The sequence below is a fragment of the Meles meles genome, chromosome 3 (genome assembly GCF_922984935.1).
Source record: "Meles meles chromosome 3, mMelMel3.1 paternal haplotype, whole genome shotgun sequence".
Classification (NCBI taxonomy): domain Eukaryota; kingdom Metazoa; phylum Chordata; class Mammalia; order Carnivora; family Mustelidae; genus Meles; species Meles meles.
Window position 1 is genome coordinate 136,039,617 of NC_060068.1, and position 27,855 is coordinate 136,067,471.

General features: G+C 41.1%; 1 protein-coding gene across 1 annotated transcript in view; it reads right to left on the minus strand.

Annotated features, from left to right (window-relative positions):
• Window positions 1-27,855, minus strand: part of SGCD (sarcoglycan delta) — a 401,431-nt gene that overhangs the window by 95,092 nt on the left and 278,484 nt on the right. The window contains exon 6 of the mRNA XM_046000930.1: window positions 14,267-14,339. Within this exon, the coding sequence (XP_045856886.1) occupies window positions 14,267-14,339 (73 nt within the window). The remainder of the gene's footprint in view (window positions 1-14,266; window positions 14,340-27,855) is intronic.

The window sequence follows — 27,855 nt, forward strand, 5'->3', positions numbered from 1 at the left end:
AACCTTGTCCGAAGGCGTATCCTAGCAGGTGACAAAGCCAGGATCTAGGGTCCAGGGGTCAGGCTCTCGAGTTCTGCCCCTAGCCTTTACTATGTACTGCTTCCCTCAGATTAACACCTCAAAAACTCAGTGAGCTCTGAGAAAGAAGAGGGTCTTTCCATTAAGGCAAACAGAGAGGTGGTGTATAGTAACCCCTCGGTGTCCTCACATCTGTACGAGGGGGATGAGGCCACATGCTCCTGTCCCACTTTAGGGAGTTTTTGAAGGAGTATTTATGAAAATGCTTTGAAATTTACAAAGCGTGGCAAGAATCTGAAGAATCTGAATTGTTCTCCAAACACCCAGATAACAAGGAAAAACAAAAAGGGATCAATCCATGTTGGTCTCAGACTCTGTCCTTCAAGGATATGTCCAAGGTCAGCTCACTGAGTACAGATTTTAAAAGGAATTTAAATGTAATGGGATGTCCCGGGTGAAATCAGATCCATTAGCAATACTTTGAAGCCCGAGTCTTCGAATCTCGATGTAAGAGGAGATCTGAGCCTCTGCCTTCGGCTCAGGTCATGATCTCAGGGTCCTGGGATGGAGCCCCGCATCAGGCTCTCTGCTTAGCAGGGAGCCTGCTCCCCCCTTCTCTCTCTCTTTGCCTGCCTCTCTGCCTACTTGTAATCTCTATCTGTCAAATAAATAAATAAAAACTTATAAAAAAATGAAAAAAAAAAAAGAGCAGATTTGAAAGGGCATCTACTTAAAATCTTCCCTCCATGTCCTGATACATGACACATCTCTATAACAGTCTCGGTATGACAGACCCCTCACCTTGAGTCTCTCAGTGGTGAGAAGCTCATGACTATTAAGGGAGATAATTCCCCACTTCAGAGAATTAGAAACTGCTTTCTTATATTGTATGATCTCACTTTGGGTTCTACTGCCCTCACTCCTTAGGCAACCTAGGTCATCAGAATAAGCAGCAAAATTCTCTTTTTGTAAGAATATCACACCCTGCACAAACAGAGGAAGACTGTGCCTTTACCTGTTCACTTAATTTAGTCATTGCATGACTCAAGCTCTAGTATTGTTATGTGACAGGAGGAAAACCTTCCATGGCATCCTTCTCTAAGAATGGATTTCGAGCTTCAGAACGAGCCACTGATGGACTGAATGCATCGTAATATTTCCTCAAGGGCCAAGAGGGGGACGTGTCCAATCCATTATGGTTGCATCTCACAAATGGTTCTCAACGTGCAGCCCAGTCATTTGCAGCGGTGGGTAATCAGAGAGGCCTGATGCCTCCTGCTCTCCATTTTAATCCCACTTGTCAAGCACATTTTCTATAGATATTGTCTCTCAAAGACTGAAGGGTATTTTCCTTATTTCCCAAAGAACTTTCCATAAGGACCACAGGGAGAACCATAAACTAATAGACAGATGCATCATGTTAAGAAGGGTGCCAACATGTTCCTTTAATCAGTGCACAGTCAATATTCTCCATCATGAATAACTAATAAGTTTCTGAACTCCTTTCCTCAGATGTCATTGCAAAAATCTATCTGAGGAATGTCATCTACACTTAATGAAGGGACAAGCATTATAATTAAGTTTTAAACTATTTCTTCAGCATGAAGCTGCCACGAAGTGTGAAATGACTATAATTCACATTTTTAAGACCCTGAATTTATTAGTGTCTGTGTTCTATTCAAGGTTAGGAGCATGGGGCTTGGATTGTCAAAGGATGCAAATTGCTCTGTGCTGGTTATTCTGGAGTGAGTGTGCCTGAGCTCAGATGCCAGGCCAGGAAAATAATCATTCATGACTCAGGTTGTATTTTTGGGGGAAAAAAAAAAGAAAAAAAAAAAAAAAAACACCTCAAAGACCTGGAAACTCAGTTCCCTTGGTGAACAGGAAGTGACGATGACACGCATAACTGGGTGAAAGGGGACTTGTGTTCCTCTGTGGATGACAATCACCCTCGGTTGAGAAGATGAGTGGGAACCGCAGGTTGGAGACTTCAAGTGAATCACAGTGTTGCTGGACTGTGACTATGATAAAACCCAGGGGTGGGAAAAGAACCTAAAGTTTTGAGCCTGCTTATAAGAGAAAGAGGAATGAATTACGCTCTTTTGGAAATGACTTAGTATGGCTAGAAGAAAGAAAGGCATGGGATAATAAGACTTTGATGGCTCTCCTTGACAAGCAAATGTCAAGGACGCCATTACTCGTGTGTTTGGTGGCTGAACACATACTTTTGGAGAGAATACATTTGTCATGATTCCCCTAGCCCGAACCTCTTTGTGGCTGTGGGCAACCGCACCTGTGGGAGACATCTCAGCCGGTGAAATCCTGAGAGGAAGTGGAGGGGCTGTGTGTGTTTGTAACAGGTAGGCCATATGAGCCGGGGTGGGGGTGGGGCAGGGGAGTGTGCTCCAAAGGGTTTCCTTAGAAAGTGCAGTTTAAGCTGAGAGTGGAAATATGACCATGTGGAAAGAGAGTACAAAGAATGTTTCAAGACCAAGGAATAACAAGGCCCTAAGGGAAGGCTCCAGGCCCTCCCAGTGAAACAAAGGAAAGGCAGAACAGCTGAAGCTTACAAATGGAGGAGAGAGGACTTCTGACTGAACTCAACACATGGTCTACCTCTGCTCCTCACTGAAGCGCTAATGCAATGACTGTAAAAGGACCCTCAAACGGCACAGACCCAGAAGGACCAAGAAAAAGAGAAGCAATAAAGGTGGAAGAAAGATGATGACCAAGTTTTGGAAGTTGAGAAGCAAATCACAAGTAGTGATCTCATTAGCAGAGGACAGAAGGCTGAAAGCAAAGAGCGTTGGGTTTGGTGAAGACCAAGCCAAGAGCCAGCTCAAGCTGCATAATCCCTGCCAGGTGCAGGAACAGAAAGCCAGTGCCTCTGTGGTTGGGAGAGTCTGGTGGAACTGCAATCAGAAGACGGGTTGAGGGCTCCACGGGAAACTGTCAGAGTCCTAGGCCGTTTCTCCACTGTATAAACCCAGGTGACCAGGACACCCTTACTGTCATGGACTAAATGTTTGTGTCCTCCCTCCCCCCCATTCACATGTTGAAATCCTAATCCTTAATGTGATAGTAATAGGAAGTGGGGTCTTTGGGCCGTGATCAGGTGGAGCCCTCATGAGTGAGATCAGTGCCATTATAAAACAGACCCCAGAGTTCCCCAGCTGCTTCCGCCATGTGCGCACATAGCAAGATGGCCACCTATGAACCAGGAAGCAGACCCTCAACAGAAACCTGCCAGCACCTTTATCTTGGATTTCCCAGCCTCTAGAACTGTGAAAAAATAAATGTCTGTTGTTTATAAGCCATCCAGTCTATAATATACTATTACAGCAGTCCAAACAGACTAGGACACTCACTAGGGAAGACTTGAATTCTGGGCTCTGTGAGACAAGGACAGTTAAGGCTGACAGTGCTATCCTGAAAACAGGGAATGGAGTGAAAACCTACATATGGAAGAAGGAGACCTCGTAGGCTCAGCCAGAACATATTGGCCCCCAGATTCATCCCCAGCAAGGGATTAGGACACTAATCAGTATCCTGGGGAAACTGATCAATCCAAGAGAAGAGGCATACATATTCTTATATCTGGGGTCACCCACCTAAAAATCCCAGCCTGACCATCCTACCTCGAAGCTCACCATCCAAAAGCCTCATTCATGCACACAAAACATGCCAAAAGATTCTTAGTGCTTCACTCTTAAAAACAGACATCTGAGAATCATCAACCATTTGAAAAAGTCCCAGTCAAAAAGCCAGAGAGACCTGAACCATAATTTTAAAAAGCAGAGAACAGAAGAAATTTGAAACGATCACTAATATAATCAAATAGTAAAGACTGGATAGTACATCTGTGAAATTAATAAAGAGTATTATAGAAGGAAATCGCTACAGAATAAAGTATGTTTAGAAATTGAAATGCAAGAGCAGGGAGTACAAGTTCAATGGGAGGAAGGGCCAACAGAGAGGAGGAGAACAGAGAGAGAAACGAAAATGAGAAAAGGTTGGAAGGGGGATAACGGTGATGGGAGATGAAAAGCCAGGACATCACCCACAGCCACATCAACCCCTTGAAGGTGACTTGTGAGTGCTTTGTTTTTGAAATGTCATCTTCGAGCCAGTGGGAGCCACCAAAGGATAGCAAACTAGTGAGTGACATTTTTTTTTTTTTTTAAGATTTTATTTATTTACTTGACAGAGAGAGATCACAAGCAGACAGAGAGGCAGGCAGAGAGAGAGAGAGGAAGGGAAGCAGGCTTGCTGCTGAGCAGAGAGCCCGATGCGGGACTCGATCCCAGGACCCTGAGATCATGACCTGAGCTGAAGGCAGCGGCTTAACCCACTGAGCCACCCAGGCGCCCCTAGTGAGTGACATTTGGCCCAAACTGGCCCATAGTCCGTGGCCAGGAAATCCAGCGAGATTATAGAGTTGTCTCTGAGATCTGATGGCCTCGATCTCATTTATATTCTATTCTAACAAACTGTGGAAAATTCTGGAGTAAGAAAAAAAAAAGATATCCACGGGGGAATTTATTTATTTTTTCTTTTTTTATGATTCACTTCTAGTTCCCAACTTACTTCAGGTAAAAACTGTTGTCAGCTTGTTCCTTTCAACTCCCATTACTCTTTGTTTTGAAAAGGTTATAATTGGAATAAAACAAGGCTGGCTTCAAGCCAAAATCATGAAGGGTATAATTAAGCAAGATTTTCTGTCTATGCACCCAGCAGGGCCATCCTACTGAGGGGGTAAAAAAAACGGAGATTCAAAAGCAATTGTGTGTTTTTCAAGAATAAGAGAACAATCTACCCCACACACTTTACATAATAAATGGCAGCTGCTGACATTTTAATCAAGATAAAAACAGTAATAAAGTCGCAGTGCTCCTTTTGAGGCAGAAGGTAGTCCCAACTGAGGAATTCTGGCAAACATACACACATGCCCATTCTGTTCTAAAAGACCGAGAGGTTAGCACTAATTTATGATATCATGCCTGACTTGACATGGGTAGAAGTACATTTTTATATTCCCTCCCTCTCTGTTACGAGTTTATCTTTTGAGTAATTTTTTCACATTTTAACCCCTTCTGTTAAAAATTAACTTAAAGGGTATACTTCTAATTTTTAAATAAAAGCCACTTGCCCTTCAGAATGATAATGACGTGTCACACTGCCTTTCTCGAGTTGAGATGAAAATGGGCCAGCCATTAAGGGACAATCACTTAGGCAGTGAGGTGCCTCACTGCACAAGGCTGATGACTTTGGCTTTCAGAGATAGTCTGGGAATCATTTGGAGAGGCATGTGAAATGTTTTGGCTATTAAGGCGTTTCCTCCAGTATTTTGTTGGTTTAGAAGATTACAAATCGAGGAATGCTTTTGGGGAGTAAATTTCAAGCATCAGGGCTGGACTATAGTTTCAATCAATGCTAGTTCAAGGCTTACAGAGACAAAATCACTAATAGCAGGTACCTGATGATGGATTCTGAAAGCATTTTTCCCCCCTTTGATCAGACCCAACGGTCCCTATAAGACAGAGAGGGGAAGACTCAGGGCCTTTGAAGCCAGGCAGTCAGTTAAGATGTTGTGATTGGCATAATCCCCCATATTGCAGGCCATCCAATTTATAAATTGTGTTCCTCAGTGAGAGCAAATGGCATTTCTTTATTCTTACCTGACTTAATTTTTCTCTCCAACTTATCTTTACAGAGGGTTAGGAAAAACTAAATTTATTATGGCATCCTCTCTGTGATTAAAACATTTTACCTTTCTCATGAGGATAAATAATTATCTCCTCCCTCTTTATGATATCATAATGGACATTGGGGGTTGGGGGTATTGGGACATCCTGGTGACAGGAACAAAGAAGGTTCAGATTCCAGGATATGTGGTCCTGATTGGTATTAGGCTAGCAGCCCACACTTCTAAGCCCTCTGGGGGAGAATTCTGGTACTTCTTACTGTGCTCACTTAGCGCCCACTGAGCCAGGTCTGAATGCCCTTTGCAGGCCCTGAGGTCTGGGTATGTTTCCCACTGCACCCTTGGACTGGACTGTCCACTTAGGAGCCCTCGGTCCCACTGCAGAGAAGCTGCCCTGGAGCCGGTCAGTCTGTACCACCATCATTAGCCATCTGCATTGCTTACTGGGACACCATGTGGATTCTTCCCTGCACTGGCAAGACCCCCACACCCCCAGGAACTGAAGGAGATTTGAGAGTGCTGACCCAGCCCCTCTTCCTCTCTAGCCACAAGACAGTCCACCCTATCCCCTATCCTCCTCAAGTCTCAAATGAAAATGCTCGATGACCCTTTGCTTCTGTCCTCGAAATCTAACTGGTTTCTTCCCTCTGTGACTCCGAGAATAAAGGTCATCAGGCTATGTATTTTACCACGTGCTTTCCCTGAATTTCCTATCTTCTTCCTACAATTCAGCAGAGATCAGAAGAGATGGGTTTTTAACTTCCTCTCCCTGTCGGGGTAGGACTTGCTCTATATCCTAGACTCCTTGTGCCCCAGGATGTTATCTTCCATTTATCCCTCCCTGGCTTCTAATGGCAGAATTCTACTGTTACAGAGGCGATGCCTGCGAGACACCTAGGTTTGGTAGCTTTACGATTTACCACATTTGTAAAACACAAGCTTTTGATTAAGAAGGCAAAGGCAAAGATGGAAATAACTTCCAATAGCATAACCTCCCTTTTCCTTTACCCCGTCTGTTTCTCCTCCTGCATCCTGAGAGAGCTAGGGTGAAAGGGGCACCCTGAGAAAGGTGAAACTAAGGGAAAAAAAAGAAATAGGTAGATAAATTCAGACTATGTATCGATGCTAATGAAACAAAGGGAAGGATGAACAGATGCTGAAACACAGGAGGAAGGGAAAGAGGGAGAAAAGGGACATATATATGGACTCACAGATCTTCAAAGATGGGCAAGATGTCTTACTGTGAGTCTTTTTTTTTTAAAGATTATTTATTTATTTATTTGAGAGACAGAGATCACAACTAGGCAGAGAAGCAGGCAGAGAGAGAGAGAGGAGGAAGCAGGCTCCCTGCTGAGCAGAGAGCCTGATGCAGGGCTCGATCCCAGGACCCTGAGACCATGACCCGAGCCAAAGGCAGAGGCTTTAACCCACTGAGCCATGCAGGCGCCCCTTACTGTGAGTTTTCAAACAAGGCAAACTTAGAATCAGGGGGGCTTCATTAAGCCTTCACCTGTGGCTTTCAGATATCCGGGGTTTTTTTGTTTCTTTTTTTTCTGGGCAGGCACTGCAGGATGACTAAGGAGTTGACACAGTCACTAGTGTCTCTGACAAAAAGAAAATGGAGGCAACATGATGACATGCCGTTACTGTTCAAGGAATGCAGTTTATGGGCTGTCTTCGATCCTAAGGCTATGCCCTCTCTAATCTATTAAGTGAAATATCCTTATCCTTTCATATAAAACGTTGTTAATGGTAGATGGATGTACACAACAGCTTTCTGGTGTTGTCCTTCAAGGAGCAAGGACTGTCGGTCACCATGGTCTCACAAACATTTTACTGGCTGTTGAAACTGAACACTCCAGGAACTCCTGGTTGAGGACCTGAGCCCCATGAAAATGGGCTGCTTGCTCCTCCTGGGAGCTGACATTTGTTGAACTAATGTCGACTGAGCTCTTCCCATGTTCTTGGCACTGGCCAAGGAGAGCTTAGGAGACTTGCCCAAGTTCACAAGGCAGACTGGCTTTGGGGCCAAACTCAACCCCAGCACAGGACACCTTCAAAGCATGGCTCTTGATCAACATGGACACTGCATCATGACTCTTCTATTTTGGAAGGCCCCTGAGACCCTGTGATATTATCGGACCACTACACATTTTCATCTCTCCTTTGAATAATTTCAACATTCATGCTTTGCGATTGAATAATTGTGAATCTCATACAAGCAACATAGGCACCAAACATGTCTGCAAAGTGTTGCATGAGGAGAAAATTTAAAGGTTTCTTTCATAAAAAAGAAATCTTTAATTGCGCCATATCCCACGCACCCATAGCTTTGGAGCTCAATATATACGGCCCCTCTCCCTCCCTCCCCTCTCTCTCGCTGCATCTCTGTCAAACTCTCTATAGCTCTCTCTCGCTGCATCTCTGTCAAACTCTCTATAGGCCTATATATGTAAAATACATATGTGTGTATATATGTTTTAATGCATATGTACATATATATATAAAATATGTGTATAGAATAAATATAGATATTATATTTACATAATTCAAAAATCAGACTGCTTCTCCAAATTTGCTATTGTGACTTTTGAGGGGGACAAAGGAAGGGAGACGTATGACCAAGTATTCATTGAACTGTGATGCTCTGACAGACTGTTCTTATAGCTTCAATTCATAAATCACTGAGAGTCAAATATTTAGTTGGCTACAGCCATTCTAAGATAAATGTAAAGAAATAAATTCATTTTTGTCAACTTGGAAGTGCTGTCTAATCCCTGTTTTCCTGTGATATATACAGACTTTAAATCTCACACATTCCCAAAGGAGTTCAGATTAGTATCTATCCATTAAGAAAAAAAAATCCTACAGAATATTCAAGCGCATACTGGGAGTACCAGATATATCTTTGAATCTCTCTGCTTTATTATTAAAACTCTGGTAATGTTGTAGGGGGAAACCCACAGGAACAAAGAAATGCCTTATTTATTTGACGCTGCAGAATGGGTTTGATATCAGTGGCTGTTCTAGTTCTGAATGATGTTATGCACTGAACTTTGAAACTTCTAACAATCATTAAAGTCTTCTGTGATCATATCTGAAATTGCCTTCACATGATTTATTAAAGAACACAACTATCATAAGGAAATTACAGAACCTCATTTTTGTAAATGACACAGTAATATTCTTGGGAGCTGCAGAAATCCATTGGCCCATTTGTCCTTGCATTAAGTGGACCTAGGGAACCATGCTTTTTAAATTCCGAGACTCACTGTTTTTTCTTTCAACTTACAACTAAAACATCCCTTCCTTCAGACAGCCTTACCTAACCCTCGAAACCTGTGTGCCATTCCCAGTGTCTCCTCTGATTTTGTTCATCTATCTATTCTACCACTTATCACATTACCTTGTATTTTGGGGTGACTTTCTACCTTACTCTCCTTAACTACAAATCAGTTGAGGACTTATTTACTTATCTCTGCATTCCAGGTGTTTAGCAGATGCCTTGATTCTTAATAAGTGTTTAAAACAAACAAACAAACAAACAAACACCTGGCAAACAATTCCCTAACTGTGATGAAATGGAAATCAGGTCATCACCCTTGTCATAACTATAGGCAGAGTAAGAGCACGTCTGCACATTAGCTGATGAAGAATTCTTTTATAAAGACCTTTTGGCTTCTTGCTCTTTTGTGGTTCCTTCCAAGCTTTTAGTGATATCTAGAGGAACAGAGTCGGCGATATGTGTTCAGTGGTCTATGTAACCGTCTCCCATTTTTTACATTTGCCCTGACATATGTCTGGGAAATAAGATTTCACAGTCTATTTCCTATTCTTGTAGGATCCGAATCTTACAGGGAAGCTTCACAGTTGAAAGGAATCCTTAGAGCAAGGTAGGTATTCAAAGGTAGCTTCTGTTCTTACAGAAAATACATATGCAAAACTAAATGGCCTATTTCCCATCTCAGATCATGCACAGTCTGAGATCATGGATTTTTCCACTTGTCTTTATAATATACAGACACCAGGAAAAAGAAATAATGAACAAGCGAACATCTAATATATTCAGACTGCAAATTTCAGATCGTGAATTAAAATCCAGTTTCCATTCCAAGTTAGTTTTTCTGATTTCAAGAGATAGGCATAGTGCCTGGTAGATGTTTTCAGTAGAGTCTGGAATCTAGAGCAACACGCCATTATTTCAGAATTGTCCTGCAGGGGCAAACTCAACAAACCGCCCTAGCTGGATGTTGGGTTGAGACCTTGCTAAGGCTCATTATTTGTCTGGAGAGAAGCAACCCTCTTTTGTGATTTTCAACTCAACCCTAGATTATTTACAAACATCTCAAGCAAACACTGTGAATACAGTAACTATAGTAACTCTGAAAAGGAAAGCAGTGAACCGAAACTTGAACTCTAGCAGAGAGGAAGCTACCACTCTTTGAGCTGAGGGTTGAGATCTTCTAAGAAGATGTGCTGGAGGCCTGAAATTTGCTTCTCATTAACAAGCAAACAACAAAACAACAACAACAAAAATAAATAAATCAGAGAACAAACCAAAAAACCTTCAAAAGCCGAAACAGACGTTGGAAGAAACAAGTCATCCCAACAGAGAAGGTCTCTAAAGCAGACGGTATTTTCCCCATGTTCGATTTTTTGGGTAAGGGAAGGACACGCATGGATTTAATTTTTGCTTGTTCACTGCAGAAGATGGTTTATGTATAAATAACCTATAGTCTTTTAACTCAATTTGCTTCCATTGACAAGTAAGACCAAGAAAATCTGGGTAGAGAAGATGATTTAAAAAACAAAACAAAACAAAACACCTCTCATTAAAAACATTCCAACTTAACTGCAGTGGGATTTTTCAAGATCCATTCATTTATGTCTCAACAAATAACTTTTCTGTTAAACTCCTTTTCTACATATTTTCTGGATCTGTAAGGCATTCAGGTGATTGCATCCTTTTAAGCAAATCTTACATAAAATATTATGGGCCTACAATGTTAATTTTTTAGTTTTGATATATACACCAGGGGTATGTAAAATGTTACCATCATAAATACTAGGTAAAGGGTACAGAGGAATAATCTGCATGATTATTGCAATTCTTCTTTTAATTAAAATTATTTTAAAATAAAAGGTAAAATAATGGGAGCCTAAATAAAGTTTGGAGGCAATAGGACCTGACTTTGTACAGACATCAGTGTTCCCGGGTTAGTTCAAGGCTACGTAGTCTGTTTGCTGTAGGTATCTGCCCCAGCTCTGGCCTCCTTCACCTCTGTTGTGCTGCTCCTGACGAGGGAACCACTTCTGCTTCACCTACACAGTGCTATCTGCTGGCATAAACCCAGGGATCTCCCTCAGATTGTTCTACTTTCCTAAGACTAGAAGACGCACCAGCACAAATGAGCTGGATCACGACAACTGATCCAGCTGTAAAGCCAGAGGCCAGCAAACGTTCATTACCTATTGATCAATAGCCAAGGTCAGTACCATTCAATAGCAGAGTAAAATGGGGTGCCATTTGCTGACAAATATGAAACATCCACAGATGCACTGGTCTGGGCTAATGCATGTACTACATTGGGTTACCTTTCAGTTGGTCACACATTTTTCCACAAGAGCACCATTAAAATAAAATTTAAAAAATCGTAAGGATGAAGGGGCTAATTATCACATTCTAGATCCTGACTCACTTCAGGCTATCAACCCTCAACACAATTTGAATAGGGGCAAAGAATTGCCCCCAGTTGTAGAATGACATATTAAAGTGTTTTTATGTTTCCTGTAAGAACATTTTATTTCTAGTCTCTATAGAATATGCCTACAACTTTAGAATAAACAATGGAAATGCAGTAACTACTAGAAGTCCTTATTTATTGCACTTAGGAGATCCACTTGTAATTTTGGAGATTCACTTGTTTCTAAGGCAAGTTTCCAGGGTTTTCCATAGGGTCTACAGACGACCGTCAATACAGCTATTGCGCTATATGAGCAAATCATCTATTCTCAGTTTTTCACAATAGGGATCTCTAAAATGGGCTGATGCTTGGAGAGTTGTCTTTGTTTGTTCAATGTGGGTTGGGTTTTTTTTTTTTAATCCAAAGAAAATTTTGTTTTCCGTCTAAAGCAAAGTTAGCCTAAACTAAATTCTTGACCCTTAAATTTTCCATGCCTTCCATGGTAGGCAGTGGTAAGTGCTCCATGGTAATGCAGAGCTTAGTCCTGGGGGGTGGGGGGGGTGGGCACTGTATTATATTTAGAGGTCAGATTCTTCTATTTTTTACTTATTATTATTTTTTAAATTTAGTTTTTAAATATTTTACGTATTTGAGAGAGAGAGAGAGAGTGCAGGGGGAGGAGCAGAGGGAGAGGAAAAGCAGACTCCCTGCTGAGCATGGAGCCAGACTAGAGGCTTGAACTCACAACTCTGCGATGGGGACCTGAGTCCAAATCAAGCATCCGATGCTTAACCAACTGAGCCACCCAGGCATCCCTAGGTCATCTTCTTTTAGACAGCATTTTTCTTTGGACTGATCAGCACTAATTACTAACTAGTTGTGTTAAAAAGAACCCTGCTTCTAAGGAGGACTGTGAAAAGGAAGGGAACCAGCCCACATATTAGCTTGTTTCAAAAGGGCTCTCACATCACACGCACGAGGATTCACTGCATTCTCAGAAAACGAGATTGCTCTCTGAGCCCTAAAATACAGGATGCAGAAATCTACTGCTTGAAAAGATTCCACCTTTAGTACCTAATATGAACCACAGGAGCTGGCTAACGGAGAGTCAAGGTAACTTCTGGCAGGCAGCAGCACTGAGATGGAAGCAACGACTCTAGGGAAAAGTAAAGCCTTGAAATGTGGCATATAATGTGAAAAATACAGCCTACTGTATATGGAATTTTGGTAAGAGAATGTACTCTTTCTCCGCCAATTATCCTCTTCCTCTGGCCCAATGTATTTCCCTATATTTGTAAAGCCTCACAGGCTTTTCAAGAATGCTAGGGGCTTCATCACGAGGTGATAGACTCCCCACTTACGGAGAACGTGCTTCCGTTTAGGGAAACACAAACTCCGATATGGCTGTTGCTGTTTTAGTAAACCACAGATCACAGGGCTGTGTCGCAGAAGAGTAGCTACGGCTCATATAATCCAAACACATTTGCTAATGTTTGATATCTACCATTAAATATGCAATGTTATTTATGATGATTTATGGTGGGTTTTATTTAAAAGAACTATAAGAAATGAACAAAGCCAGTATTCGCTGAATTCTTCATGACTGTAAGTGAGGCAGGGAAATTGAAGGGACTCTACTTTAGAATGGGTCCATCTCTGCTGTTTTGCTGCCAGGCACCGTTTCTGAATAAGCCAAAGAAGAAATGTTCTCCCTTCAAGGGGGAATCCAGAAAGTTCATCATTCTCTGAGTTTTGTCATAGGTCCCTAACATCTAAGAAAAGCCGGATCCCAAACATGTTCCAGGACATGAGCTCCCAACAAACCTTGGCTGACGACGGCATCAACACTCCCTACCTTCAGTGATTTGTGGAACGACACCTGTTGTTCACCTGGATGCTTGCCTTTGATCAAACCCTACTCTGAAGCCTGTAACCCCAAGTGACATTGGTTCCCTTCTCCTTTCCTTTCTGAGTCTCCCAGACACTCCACTCCGTTAGTTACTTTCTGTCTGTCAGTCATGCTATTCAATAAATTCTGATTTCACTCTCTCAGCTCTCACTTGACTTCAATCTTGCACAAAGTCAAGGACCCTCTTAGCGGGTCTTGCAGGTGCCCCCTCTGGCTCCCAGCCTGCCCGCATCATAAGTACATAGCAAAAAATATCTCTATATTTGTATCAAGCATACCATTTTTTTATGTGTTCCCTTTTTTGAGCCAGGGATGGTCCTTTAGTGGCTGGAATGGTTTTTCGGTCATATCTTTATCTCTTTTTGTCTGTATATATCTATTGTTCTTTTTTGTTTTCTTTAGTTGTTGGTGCTAAGTACACAGCATCTCAGAGCCTTTTTCTGCTAAAGGCAGCACAATTGTGGTTATTTGAAGATTAACACCAGTACAGGAAATATTCACAGAAAGTAGTTCTAGTACCATAACGGTCCAAGTGGCCGAGAGCTTGTTACACATAAACAAAATTCAGTACAGTGTTTAGAGTGCAGTTTTTTTTTTTTTTTAGATACGACTTTTCTCTGGACTGATCAGCACCAATTACTGACTAGTTATATAACTGGTTAGGTTCTGGGTACCACAAAACACAGCAGGACACAAACACCGTGAATGAATCAATCCCCATTCTCATAATTACAAGGCTGGCAACCTCTTCCTCCAAACCCTCAATCTTAAGTTTTCCAAGAGAATTTTCTCTTGGTGGTAGCTTATCTTTACATCCTTTATAATCACTCCCAATCAGTATATTCATGTTATAATACTGTTACATTCCAAATGCTCAAAATGGACCATCAGCCAGTTGCCTAGACAAAGGAAATAGCCACTAATCAATGCAAAGCATAGTCAGAAGTTTACCTTAGTTCCTTGAAGGGGTCTGCCCTGACATTAGGTGTCTCTATAGATTTAGGGAACACTGTGCCCTCCGCTCCTGTAAACAAAAGAAAAAAGCAAACAGAGGTTGGAGACTTTGGACATGTCACCTGGGGGCACAATCAGCACAGGGAGTGGCGCTAAGTCGAGGGTGGATCCTTCACACAACTCAAAGCACGCATTTTGCCCTTGGCTTTCACTCCCCTGATCCCGCAGCACTGAATCAACTCCTGCAAACAGGCTTTGAAAAAACAAGGAACTTCTTTTGAAAGTGTTCTTGCTGAGAACCGAGTGAGGCCAGGAGGCAAATACCATGTTGACTTAAAAAAAAAAAAAAAAAGATGCCTAAATAATGGCACCACCTAACTCCTGTCTCTCATTGACTATTACCAGTCCCCCAACTGGAAATGTTTTGAAAAGCAGTCCCAGAAGCCCCCTGATTGCAGTGAAGGGCACAAATCACAGACCACATCCAGCATCTCGGCAGTGGGGAGATGGTGGAAAACACCCTAACACTGTGCGGTCTCCACCTAATGACGCCAAGGAAACAAGTGTCAGGAAACAAGGAAAGAGAAATAAAGTTCTGTGCTATTATCTTGAAAAGTTAAACAAAACAGAACACTATGAGAGACCGTTTGACGTTCACTGCTTTTCACACTTTGAGAATTATTCCACATTGATCCCCGACCCAATCTAGACATTTAGCTCTTAACTTCCCAATAAGCTTTTATCTTTAGAGCTTGTCATCACCAGCTGAAACTTCTCAGCCATAAAGATGGTGATTATCTGATTTGTCTGCTCCCAGACTGCTTTCAAATCATTTAAGCCTCAGTTTATCACAGACAATTGCAGTGGATATTAGTTTTTCAATTAAACTTAGCCAGGCAGTATCCTGCACTTTGAAGGAAAGGTGTTTATCTTTATACCTTTTCTGGTGTAGTTCTTTGATGCCACAGAAAGGGGCAGAACAACATCTTGTATTTGTTTGAGAATTTCTAGAATCCTCTTGCATTGTTAGGTCTAGAAACCCTCCATTAACCACGGTTATTCCAAATCCAGATTTATCCTAGGTCTCTACCTGAATGAACTTGGGTAGCAATTATAAAAGTATTTCATCTTTTTTTTGGCATTAAAAATTTTTTTTACTTTTTTATAAACATATATTGTATTTTTAGCCCCAGGGGTACAGGTCTGTGAATCGCCAGGTTTATATACTTCATAGCACTCACTATAGCACATACCCTCCCCAATGTCCATAACCCCATTTCATCTTCTTTAAAAAAGTTTTTAATCTCTTTGATATGAGTAATAGACTACTGCAAATAAAATCAGAAAATAATGCCTTGACTTGACATTACATATGGTCATTTAAAAGAATATCCTGGTGAATGATAACTATTAATCGATGCTAACGTTTTGAGTGATACCATCACATACTTCCTATGTAGTAGCTCAGTTCTCTCCTGCAACAACCCTACAGACAGTTGTGGTAGGCAGAGAGGCATTTTGTGTGTGAATATTCAAGATCTTTTCCTGCCTGTAGACACTTTCACTTTTTAAGACCCCAAACCACATCATGTCAAATAGATCAAAATGTATCCCTAGTCTCCATTAAATACAGCTTTGATGTAAATTTCATAAGAATGTTGTTTTACTACACATATATTATTTTACTCTTGTAATTTAAAGTTTATTGTGTTCTTTATAAATGTGGTGGCTAATTTTATGTGTCAACTTGAGTTGGATCATGAGGCACCCTGATATCGGGCTAGCCATGATTTCTGGGTGTGTCTGTGAGGGTGTTTCCAGCCCTTGGCCAATCCCACTGAGGGCCTCAACAGAACAAAAAGGGGAGGAAGGAAGAATTAGGGCTTTCCTGCTTAACTGATTGAGCTGGGATATCAATCTTCTCCTGCCCTCACCACCCCTTGTTCTCAAGCCCGGAGACCCTAAATAGAATCTATACCACTGACTCCACTGGTTCTTAGTAGCCTTGGGACTCACTCTGAATTACGCCACCAGCCTCCCTGAGTCTCCGTCTTACCACACAGCAGGTCTTGGGGCTTCTTAGTTTCTATAATGACATGAGCCAAGTTCTTCTTCTTCTTCTTTTATTTATTTATTTATTTGACAGATAGAAATCACAACTAGGCAGAGAGGCAGGCAGAGAGAGAGGAGGAAGAAGGCTCCCTGCTGAGCAGAGAGCCTGATGCGGGGCTGGATCCCAGGACCCTGAGATCACCACCTGAGCCGAAGGCAGAGGCTTTAACCCACTGAGCCACCCAGGCGCCCCATGAGCCAAGTTCTTATAATGGATCTCTTCCTACATGTACACCCATATTGGTTCTGTTTTTCTGAAGAACCCTATGTAATATAAAAACTGAGTAAGATTGGGTGGATTATAGACTATAATGTAACTTTTGTTACCCACACATTAAATCTGGTTTTGCAGAACATGCATTCCACGTCTCCAACATTTTTGTGACCCTTTGAGAAGCACGGGGACCAAAGGTACTGTGGAGGATGCCTTGTGAGTCAAAAAGGCCGGTAGAAGTGACAGGACCCTGAGTAACACATTGGGAGGTGGCTCTAAAGTGTCTGTGACCCAAGAGCATGGCCTCAGCCACCACCTCTCAGTACCATCTCAAACCTGTTACTAAACAGCTCTCATCAGTCACTACTGCAGTCAACAGAGGCTTCCTCTGAGATACCTTCCCTTTCTATTTATTTCTTAGAAATGCTTATTCTTAGCCTTTGGAAACTGTTGGGTTTGGGGGTTTTGGTTTTGTTTTGTTTTCATTTTTCTTTTTGTTTATTTGTTTTAATGATTAAAAGAAACACTTACACACCTGATTAAGGCTAGGGCAGTTATTTCTGTTTGTATACATTGTATACACTTTTTAGTCCCAGCTCATCTTCCCCCCTCCTCTACTAAGAGTTCTATGAAAACTGCAAGAGAAACAGCATTACCTCTTCTGAAATCAGTCTTTTTTTTTTTTTTTAAGATTTTATTTATTTATTTGACAGAGAGAGATCACAAGTAGACAGAGAGGCAGGCAGAGAGAGAGATGGAAGCAGGTTCGCCGCTGAGCAGAGAGCCCGATATGGGACTCGATCCCAGGACCCTGAGATCATGACCTGAGCCGAAGGCAGCGGCTTAACCCACTGAGCCACCCATACGGCAAGTAGTACTGCTCATAGACGCCCTTCAGTATCTGAACTGGTATTAAAATGTTGTGAAGCTTTCTGTTTCACTGATATCTCATGCACCCTCCAATCATTTTATAAGGCCTCTGAAGCCAAAGAATACCTATTTCCCAACTTTTGACTATGCAAATATGTACACATACAACGATATATATTGCATTTATCAGTCCAATTATCCAAAAATGAGGAATGACATTTTCTTAGGTAAAATGGACCTCAAAGGCCTGTACTATTTTCTTTATTCCACCCACATTTGGTGCTAAGCCTGTTTCTCTATTTGTCATATATACTGACAACACCTCACTTGCTCCATAATATCTGGCCACACCTGCTACTTAACATCTGGCCACATTGGCTCAAGAAGGAACTACTCCGTTGCAGCTAGCTCAGCCATGCTTTTAGAACAATTCCAAGGATAAAAAAGGTTACATAAATGCAACAGATTACAGGTGCTCACTCTGAGTTTGCCCCAGGATCATGTTCTCCTCTGAACACCTGAACTTGGGTCCTCACCTTTCTCAGATGGACAATCCTACTTGCCTGGTGTCTTGGAGAAGTGTGCCCTGTTCTCTGTCCTATCTCCATTGCCTAGCACAGCATAGGTTCTCAACAAGTATCTGTAACACAGCTACAACACCTATGTGGCCCTGAGCACACACTACCTGGGATTTTTTTTATTATTATTATTTCTTTTCAGCGTAACAGTATTCATTGTTTTTGCACCATGCCCAGTGCTCTATGCAATACCTGGGATTTTTATTTACCTTACAGACATTCGTCTCATCTCTTCAATAAGATCTTAAGCTCTATGTGAACAGGGGCAAGGCCATATACAAAATAAAGACAGATTCAATTTTAGGTTCTAAAGACTTCTACTAGACTTATTTCTAATTGGTACTACCAATTCTATGGGAGTACTACTTTACTGTTATAAAACTCCTCGTGGATCACATGACATGTTTTAATGAATGTCCAAAATCCAACCTATGTTAACGGTACCTCTTAAAATAAAAGAGCTATTTAATAAAAGAATATCATTTGGGCTAAATACAAATATCTCTTTAAAGCAAAATGAGATCAAGGCTTGTACTATCTTTGCCAGACCAGGAATTCTACTTCTCCTAAAGGACAGTGGGGCTAAAAAACACGGGGCTTTTGGTCACATGCCTAGTGAGTGCTGGAACTGAGATTCACATGCAGGCAGCTGACTCTAGGACCCACTTGTAGACATCATGTGCTCATGCCTTGTTTTCTGAATGCCTGGACAGTGTGGTATCCACAAAATGGCAAGCCAGACCCAAATCCCGAGGGTCTGGGCTCTCACAATTAGAGGACGTAGGTAATAGACAGGCTCTGGACATGTGATGACAGTGAAGGACGAGACAGTCAGGCTCCTTTACCTCCCACCATCCACCCGATGCCCTCCGAATTTGTGATTTTTTTGTGACAGGGACCCATATATGTCACCCATACTGGAAAACAGGCTCAGAGATATGACTTCTCAGGGGAATGTACCACAATTTCTCATAATCCGAGTGTCCTTGGGTATGAAACACAATCTCTAAGATGCTCAGATTCCTTCTCTGAGCAGGGATATTAATAGTAACTTTATCTCCTCGGGGTCTTTGGAGAGTGAATGAGATCTCTGGCACATAGCAATCAGCAGATGATGATAGTCAATAAAATACTTCTAGCATACTAAAATATTTATGAATCCTATTCTTTCCTACTCTTACCCAGGTCTTTTATGACTCTTAAAAAATAACATTTTAAAAGCACTTACTATGAACTAGAAACTATTGAAACTGTTTTAATTTAATCATCAGGATAACCCTATGAGGTAGGGACAATGTGTCTCTGTTGTTATGGATGTGGAATCTAAGACTCAGGGAAGTCAGGAAATTTCCTGATGGTTGAGCAGTGAAGAGGGAGAGTCCGAATTTGGACTCTCTTGTTATAGAACCAATGCCTGTGACCATTACTCAGACCACCTTTTTCAGCAAGATCATATCACTCTCTACTTGCTCATCTTTTTATGAGATACAAATATCAATGTTTATAACCTCAAATAACACTTGCCAAATCTCCCATCCCCTCTCTTCTACAAACAATTCACATGTGCAATGAGAGGGGCTATTAATACTTTCATAAGGACCATTTCTGTCCAAGTCCTATCAGGCTTCTGATTTTCACACCATTTTTCACTTTCCCCAAAGCTGCAGAGTGGACAAACATTCATCAGGGTGAATTCTCCCATCCCATCCCCTATCCATTCTAAGATAATAAATTATCCTCAATTTTATTATTTCAAAAGGTTTCTATTAAAGCCATACCTACTGATTCCTTCTTTTGACACAATATAATTTACTGGCAATAAATGTTCATAAACAGTTCGAGTGAAAAATCCATAAAGCCATTTCAGCTTTATTTTAAGTTCCATTAATGTCCCTCAAAAATGATTTCGTCAATGTGTTTCCATTAGCTGGTTCTCTGCCCAATAACTTAATTCCACACGATCAATTAGGAACTTATAAAGCATGTGACAGGATCTATCTAAAGTGTTTTGAATCACCATAAAGATCAGCTCAATGGCTTTTTTTTTTCCCCTTGTAGTCCAGGTAAGAGGTAAGCCTGTCAAAAAATCTCAAATACACTCCATTGCCATAGTAACAAAAAGTCAGCTTCTCTCAGTAAAGTATACTCAACTTTGGTGACTTTCCCCTCAAAGTGTCCTGGATATGAAGAGACCTGAAATCCAGTCCTATCTCTGTGATCTCATGCAAATCAGAATTCTTCTCTAACCTTTAACCTTCTCAGCTATAAAATAAGAGACAGGATGAGAAGTATCAGGGCTAAACTGTTCTTCCCTCCACTTGAAAATTTCATCAGGTAACAGTCTAATCTAAACAGATGACTGTCTTGAGCCACCTTCATTTCATACCAGGAAAAAAGAGCAACCCTGAAATATATATATATTTTTTTAAAAATCCTAAAAATTTTCTCAGTGTTTAAGGAGGAAACAAATAAAAGCTAATAGATTTTTGCCCAATTCATCCTGCATTTAATTGGAAGAACTACCCACCAGAAAATAAACCTCACAGATAAAATGGTCAATGGCAAATTTTAGTATAGATGAAACTAACTGAAAAAACAAAAACCTGGTTTATAAGTCTTTAAAACTTCAAAAATTGGGGAACATTCAATTTTATAAAAAATAATAATAAATGCTAAAGTGCGCAAGCCTGTATATGTTAAATACAGCCATGAACCAAATCCTGGAAGGAAGAGTCACATCTGAAAAATGTGCTACAAGAAAATTGGACTTGAGAGACACATTAGACACAAAGGAAGAAATACTATGCTAGAAGTTACAGACAGTAACTTGGAGCTAGAAAAACTGATGATGAATCAAATCTCTGCTGTACATGGAGGAGAAATGATCTTTCGGATGATAATTTTAAGAAAAATTTTCAAAAAGGTCAGAAATGGCTTAAGTGTGCTGTTTAGAGCATCGATTAAGAAATTAAGCTAGCTTAATGGAGTTTGCTCCAGTAAGTTCTTTCTTGAGGTAATTTCATTAAGATTGACATAATTATGATTAATGTTTTATATTAATGAACATAGACCAAAATTTATCTTTGGGCTTAAATCATGGGGCCAAAATATTCACCAGGTTAAAATTGCAGAGTTAAAATATCTAATCACCATTGTCTGAAGTCAAAACATTTTAAGTGTTCTAATTCATGTTGATTGGGTAGATATAACCTGAACGATAGCCATTAACAACCACCATATTTTACTTGATAAGGACATATTTTTATAACAATATTACATTTAAAAAATATAGAAAGGATTTCAATCTAAGAAATGGTGATAAGATACATATGAGAAGGAATGATTTGATTTCTTGAAATATTAGGGAACTGAAAAACCCAAGACCTGATTTTTAGTCCTGATTTTCTATAAGCTTATAATATGACCTTTGGCAATTTGCCCTCTGGTCTTACTTCCCCATTTGTTATACAAAATGGGGGTGAAGATTAGGTGATCTATAAGGCTGTTTCAGGCTCTGCTGTTTATAATCTTCCAGATAACCTGGTTGGATCAACCCAATGAACCAGGAAAGAAACACAATAGGTTTGATAAGCCCAACATTCAATTTATTTAATAAATGTGTTTTGAGGGGGGGGGGGGGCTCTAGAAGTGAGCCAGAGAGACATGGAGTCCATAGTCTAGAAGAGTATAGTGTACTCTAGTAGTGTATGTTATTAGTTTAAATAATTAGCTATTAAATAATCTCACAAATAAAAATATGTAATAGTTACAAATAGTGATAAAGACTTGAAAGGAAAATACAAAACATCTTTGTAATACAATCCTGGTCTGGCATGTAAGTTTCCCTGAGAAAGTGAAGTTTTCTTGGCATTTGTTAAATGATTAGTAATGAACTAGTTAAGAGGGATAAGTAGCAGTAGAAAAGATAATGCGAAGACATCAGGGTTGGGAAGTTGAAGTTAATAAAGATCAGTGTAGCTAGACCGTATTTTGCAAGGGTGAGCAGAATGGGGTGAGACTGGAGAGGTTGGTTGACCTGGGTAATTCAGAACCTTGCAGGTCATGCTAAAGGTTTTAAGCAGGGATTTGACTTGATCCAAATGGCATTTTTCTTTTCTTTTTAAAGGTTTTATTTATTTATTTATTTGAGAGAGAGCATGCAAGCATGTGCACAAGTAGGGGGAGGGGTAGAGGGAGAGGGAGAAGGACAAGCAGACTCCCCACTGAGCAGCGAGCCCAAAGCGGAGTCGGATCCCAGGATCCTGACTCATGACCTGAGCTAAAGTCAGACACTTAACCAACTGAGCCACCCAGTGCCCTTAAATTGACATTTTTCAAAGATCACTGTGCCAGTGGGTATGGTCTGCGTGTTTGTATCCTCCTAAATTCGTATGTTGAAACACTAATCATCATTGGTACCCTACCACGCTGCTACCATGATCTCAGGCTCCCAGTCTCCAGAACAGTGAGAAATTCCTATTGCTCAAGCTATCCAGTTTATGGTGGTCTGTCACAGCAGCAGCAGCAGCTGAGACACTGTGTCATGGAAAAGACACTTGAGGAGGGCAAGGATAGATGAGGTGGGGTGGGGCGGAGAGGGTGTGGGTTGCAGTAGAGAACTGGCCGCGCAGATAGAGAAATGGACGGCTTTCGGAGACATTTAAGTGGAAAGCCAATGGGATCTGGTGATGTGCCGGACAAGAAAGACAACGATGGTCATCAGAGGGCCCAGGGGCAGAGCGGAAATAGATGATCAAAGCCAAATGATTAATACTCAAAGTCGGTGGTGCCCATGGCAACTTACACATCTCCAATGAAATCCAGCTTTTTTTGTCCTTGGTATTTTTTTTTTAAAGATTTTACTTACTTATTTGACAGAGGGAGAGAGAGAGAGAGAGAGAGAGATCACAAGGAGGCAGAGAGGCAAGCAGAGAGAGAAGGGGGAAGCAGGCTCCCCACTGAACAGGGAGCCTGATGTGGGGCTCGATCCCAGCACCCTGGGATCATGACCTGAGCTGAAGGCAGAGGCTTAACCCACTGAGCCACCCAGGTGCCCCCATCCTTGGTATTTTAATTGGAACTGAAATTGCATTTACTTAATGAAAGAAGCTGCTCTGGATCCAACTACATTTTTCTTATGAGGGTATAGGCCACGTGACAAAGAAACTTTAAGTTTCCCAAAGTATTTAAAAGCAAGCAGTATTTAAAAATTATGGATAATGTAGTGATCCCCTGAATAATGAACATTGTCTTCTGTGTAAGAGAATTTTCTAATGACTCCAAAGTTTTAGCTAAACAGATATTCATGTATCTTCTATTGGTTAAAAGCTTTCTAAACACACGAGATAGGGTTTTTGCCTAAGTCCGGGATAGAGAACATGGCTACCTATTACTATTTAAATATTCTTTAATGTCTGAGGCCTATTTTCCTGAAAAGTGGTCTCTATAGCATGTTATCCATGGGTAGGTATAAGTGTCTTATGGGAGCACTGATCACAGGAAATTCCTCAGAAACAGTGGTTTTTTTATTTATTTCATAATATGAATTATTGGCTTTCTCCTAATGGTAATGTGCACTGAAAAATGCTTTTTAAGGAAGTGAGTTAGGTTCTGTCTCATCTAAGATTTAAAATGCACTGAGTATCAGCAAAGTTGCAGAGTTTTCACAAATTTCAAGGCTAAGCACTTTGAAGGTGGCTGTCAGCTTCTGAAAACCTTTCCGACATGAGCAACAGACAGATGTGAGACAGAAATTTTAAGTGGAAAAAGTCACTTGAAGTAAAGTAATCCCATTGTGTCTCCTGGCCTGCTGGTGGCCATTAATAAGCTGCGAATGCAAACCATTTGTAGTCGTTACAAGTTGTTTCCAGGATACATACCAAATATTTTCTTTTCAAGAATTAGGACAGATTCTCTGCCCAAAAAATACAGATAATTAATTCGCTTCACAAATATTTATGGAAGGCCAACTCCATAAATGGTTTTGCGGGGAAAACAGATTCAGACTTTTTCTCTTTATGAGCTCACAAAGAAAAATTTCAAAAAATATATAAAGTCTCTAGCCATTCTTGGTGCAGTAACATTCACTGTCTGTAAACAATTCACAATCACCTATGTGCCTCGCATGGTACCAAGGTGATACTGAGTGGGAAGATCTGATCTCTGCCCTTATGGGCTTTTATCTGGCTAGACAGAGAGATGCTAGAGAACATACTTAAACTGATTTTTGTAATTACAATGATGTAAATCATGTATTTTCAATGAGGGTGATGCAGCTCCCAAGGGTACAAAAATGGGTTCTGGAAGGCACAAGAAATCTTTCTCTAAGTAGAAAGCCCAGATATACATACAATGATATATGGTGTATCTGTGATACATAAGTTGCAGAGGGAAGTGAGTAGGAAAAAAAAGTCTGAGATGATTCCTTAAAAGGGTGATACCAAAAAAAAAAAAAAAAAAAAAGGTTGAGAAGCACTGTTGTAAGTGCTCTGATTAGGACAGGGAGCTGCCGGAGCTCTGAGCAGGCATCTTGCTCAAGTGTGGAGGACCCTGAGAGCTTCTCTGGGGAAATGACAGGCACTTGAGATCTGAAGACAGAGCAGGAGTTAGGCTGGGAGAGATGGTTCAGATGGAGGCAGGAGGAGAGAGGGCACCAGGAGGGAGGACACAAGAGCCGGCTCACTGCTTTTAAGGAGATGTGTGTAGCTAGGGTAGAAAGAACGAGACTGGCATGAGCTAAGGGTGGCAAGGCAGTCAGGGGTGAAGTCACAAAGAAACATTCAGGCCATGTCAAAGGTTGAGAATTTTAACCTAATAGGATAAAGAAGCCATTAAAAGGAAAAAGACCAGAGAATGATGATGCTCAGAAATGTGTGTGTGTTTTTTTAATACTATGATGACAACTACTATGGACCTACCACCCAGTTTTAAGCACAGTTCATCCTTGCATTTGTCCACGCACAGAGGCTGGAAACACAAATGGCTCAACTTTTCAGACTCCCTTTGCGGCACTAAGTGGCTGTGTGATACAGCCTGGGCCAGTGAAATGTAGGTATAAGTGTCTGGGGAGATATTTTCTTCCCAAATAAAAAAGCAAAGCCTAACAAAGAAGGCTTTTTGTTCTTTACTCTTCTCTGAAATACAGAAGCAATGCTTTGAGGCACAGCGGCCCGATGTGACCACAGGAGTAAAAGTGACGTTTGCTGAGGGTGTGCAAAGAAGAAAGCTGAAGGAGTCTGATTCCTTTATGACGCTGTTCTGCTGTAAGCCTGACAGATCACGCCTCTGGAATCATTATTACATAAGAAAAGTAAACCCCTGACTTGTTTAAGCCACTGTTAGTTGGGCTGCCTGCTATTTTCCAACCAAATCCAATTCCCATGGTTATAGGATCTGATTACACTCTGTAAAATGCAGTACAGGGGACCAAGAGCAAATGCGTGCAAACCAGAGGACTACGTCAGTTGCCAGGCAAGAAACGAAGGTGGCCTAAACTAAGTAACTGATGCGAAAAGTGGCAAGGGTGAACATGAGAACTACTAAGGAGGTTGGGGTAAGGATGACGTGAGGGGTGAAGGGGATAAGACATGTTCAGGTTTGGGGGCAGAGCAAAAGCTCAGTGTTGCTTCTGTGGAACTGAAGGTATCAATGGAGTTTCCAGATTCAGATGTTTACATAGGTAGGTATATTACTCATGTATATTACTCAAGGGAGAGTTCTAAACCACTGGTATTTTGGAATACAGGTGATTTTGGAAACCAAGAGAATGGGTGATATGATCTAAGAAATGGTGAGAGTGAAATAAAAGGATAGTCACAGTCAGAATTTTAAAGGATTGCCGCATTTCAAATTGGGTATGGGAACATGAACTATCAAAGGAAACTAGAGAGGGAGGAAGAAGACCAGGAATGATGTAACACAGACAGCCAAGAGGAAAAAGTCCTTCAAAAAGGCAGAAGGCATTACCTATGCTAATTGGTGCTTAGCCGTAGGAGAGGAATTAAAATGTCCATGAAATTTAGCAACATGGAGGTCATTTAGATCATAGAAGCCATTCTATGAAGAACTGGAGGCGGATTCTTGTGGGCAGGGGAAGTGGGAAGAGAAGAAATGGTTATAAGCAAGGTCTACTTTTTGACAGAAGAATATAGTAAGACTGGATATTAGATATCAGAGTTTAAAGATCCAACTCTGGCTCGTAACTAGCGTTTATAAGAGCATAGGCTGCTCTGTGGCACAGGCTGGGTAGAGGCACATGGGCTCAGCTGCCTGGATGAAGGTAGACATAATGTGGATATCCAGGCTCATCTAGAGTAGGGACATTGGCACGTAATGTGGATATGTGGGTTCACCTAGAGTGGGGACATTAGCAGACATGTATGTTGAATAAAATGTAACAAGTTCACGGTTGTACAGGAAGACTGTGAAGAGGAATAGGACATTAGACAAATTATTTAGCTTCTTCAAGCCTCAGTTTCCAACTCTGTGGAATGGGGATAAAATAACATAGGTTACTTTGTGTGTGTGTATATACACACACATATTCGTGTATTATTAGTGTGGACTGGGGATAATAACAGTACTACATACATATATGTAGCTACATACACACACACATATCGTGTTATGCATGCCTGGTACATCAAAGTGCTCACTAAATAATATATATTGTTTATTATAATAGATGATGTTGATGATAAGGATAGATGATAAAGCCAGAAAGACAGAAGAATATCATTAAATAATTTGAATGGCAACCACGCAGAAGAACAAAGTAAGATGGGTTCCCCTTCAAATACTCTGTAACAATTCAGCTGGGCCGGCCATACCATCAAGGTGCACATTTCACATATTTTTGTCGAATGTGAAACTGCAGAGCAATTTAAAGACTCACGTAGAAAAAATACTCTGGCGAGATCTGAAGAGACAAGTAGTTTAATTAAACAAACTCTACTTTAGAAACCAATAGACCAGAACTCATGCTCAGCGTATCATTAAGCCCAAACTGGAAAATATAAAAGGAATCATCCAAGCAGCAAGCAACCTCATTTCAGTTTCTTATGACTACACTATTTTTGATAGTAAATAAAACCACAGAGTAAAACAAATAACTTCAACTCGTTGGGTTTGTGTTGCAGAGATGGGACATCAGAGCAGGCGGGCTCTGAGTTAGGTTGGTGTATGAATACTGGACACTATGGAGACTCACACTGTGTGTCCCATGAAGGATGTGAATGTGGCACTCTACCCATATTCCCCTCCAGGTCCCCTCTGGGGACAGGTGGCCAGAATCAGGCCAACAGGACGAGGGGATGGGGGGAAGAATAGATAGGAACTGCACGTGGTCAAGTTAAGGACAGCACTGGTTCTGCCTGCCCTTCCACCTGGGAGTGAGTGTTCCATGGGAGTCCTGAATACACTGCTTCCTTAGGCAAGATCTCGGTTTCCAAGCGGCTCTCCCTCCGGGACAGCAGTCAGGACTCTGGGACTCCATGGATGCTGGTGAGACCTCAGATCACAACACACACATGATTTTAAGGACTTTCTGGTCCTTGAAAACCATGTGGAACACTCTGTTCCTAGAGGCAAGCAAGTGGGGTGTGGTGCTTTCCTACAGAGAAGGAAATTGAAACATTAATTGAGGACTATGGAGAAACACTGTCTGAAAAATAATTGGATGAACTTCGAAAGTCATTTCCAGGGGATGAAGATGATGGGGACTTGAAAAGTGAGGGCCAGCAAGTTGAAATCTTAATAAAAGCAGGGGAGGTCTCTACACTTTAAAACACTCGAATGCTTTAATTTCAGAATAC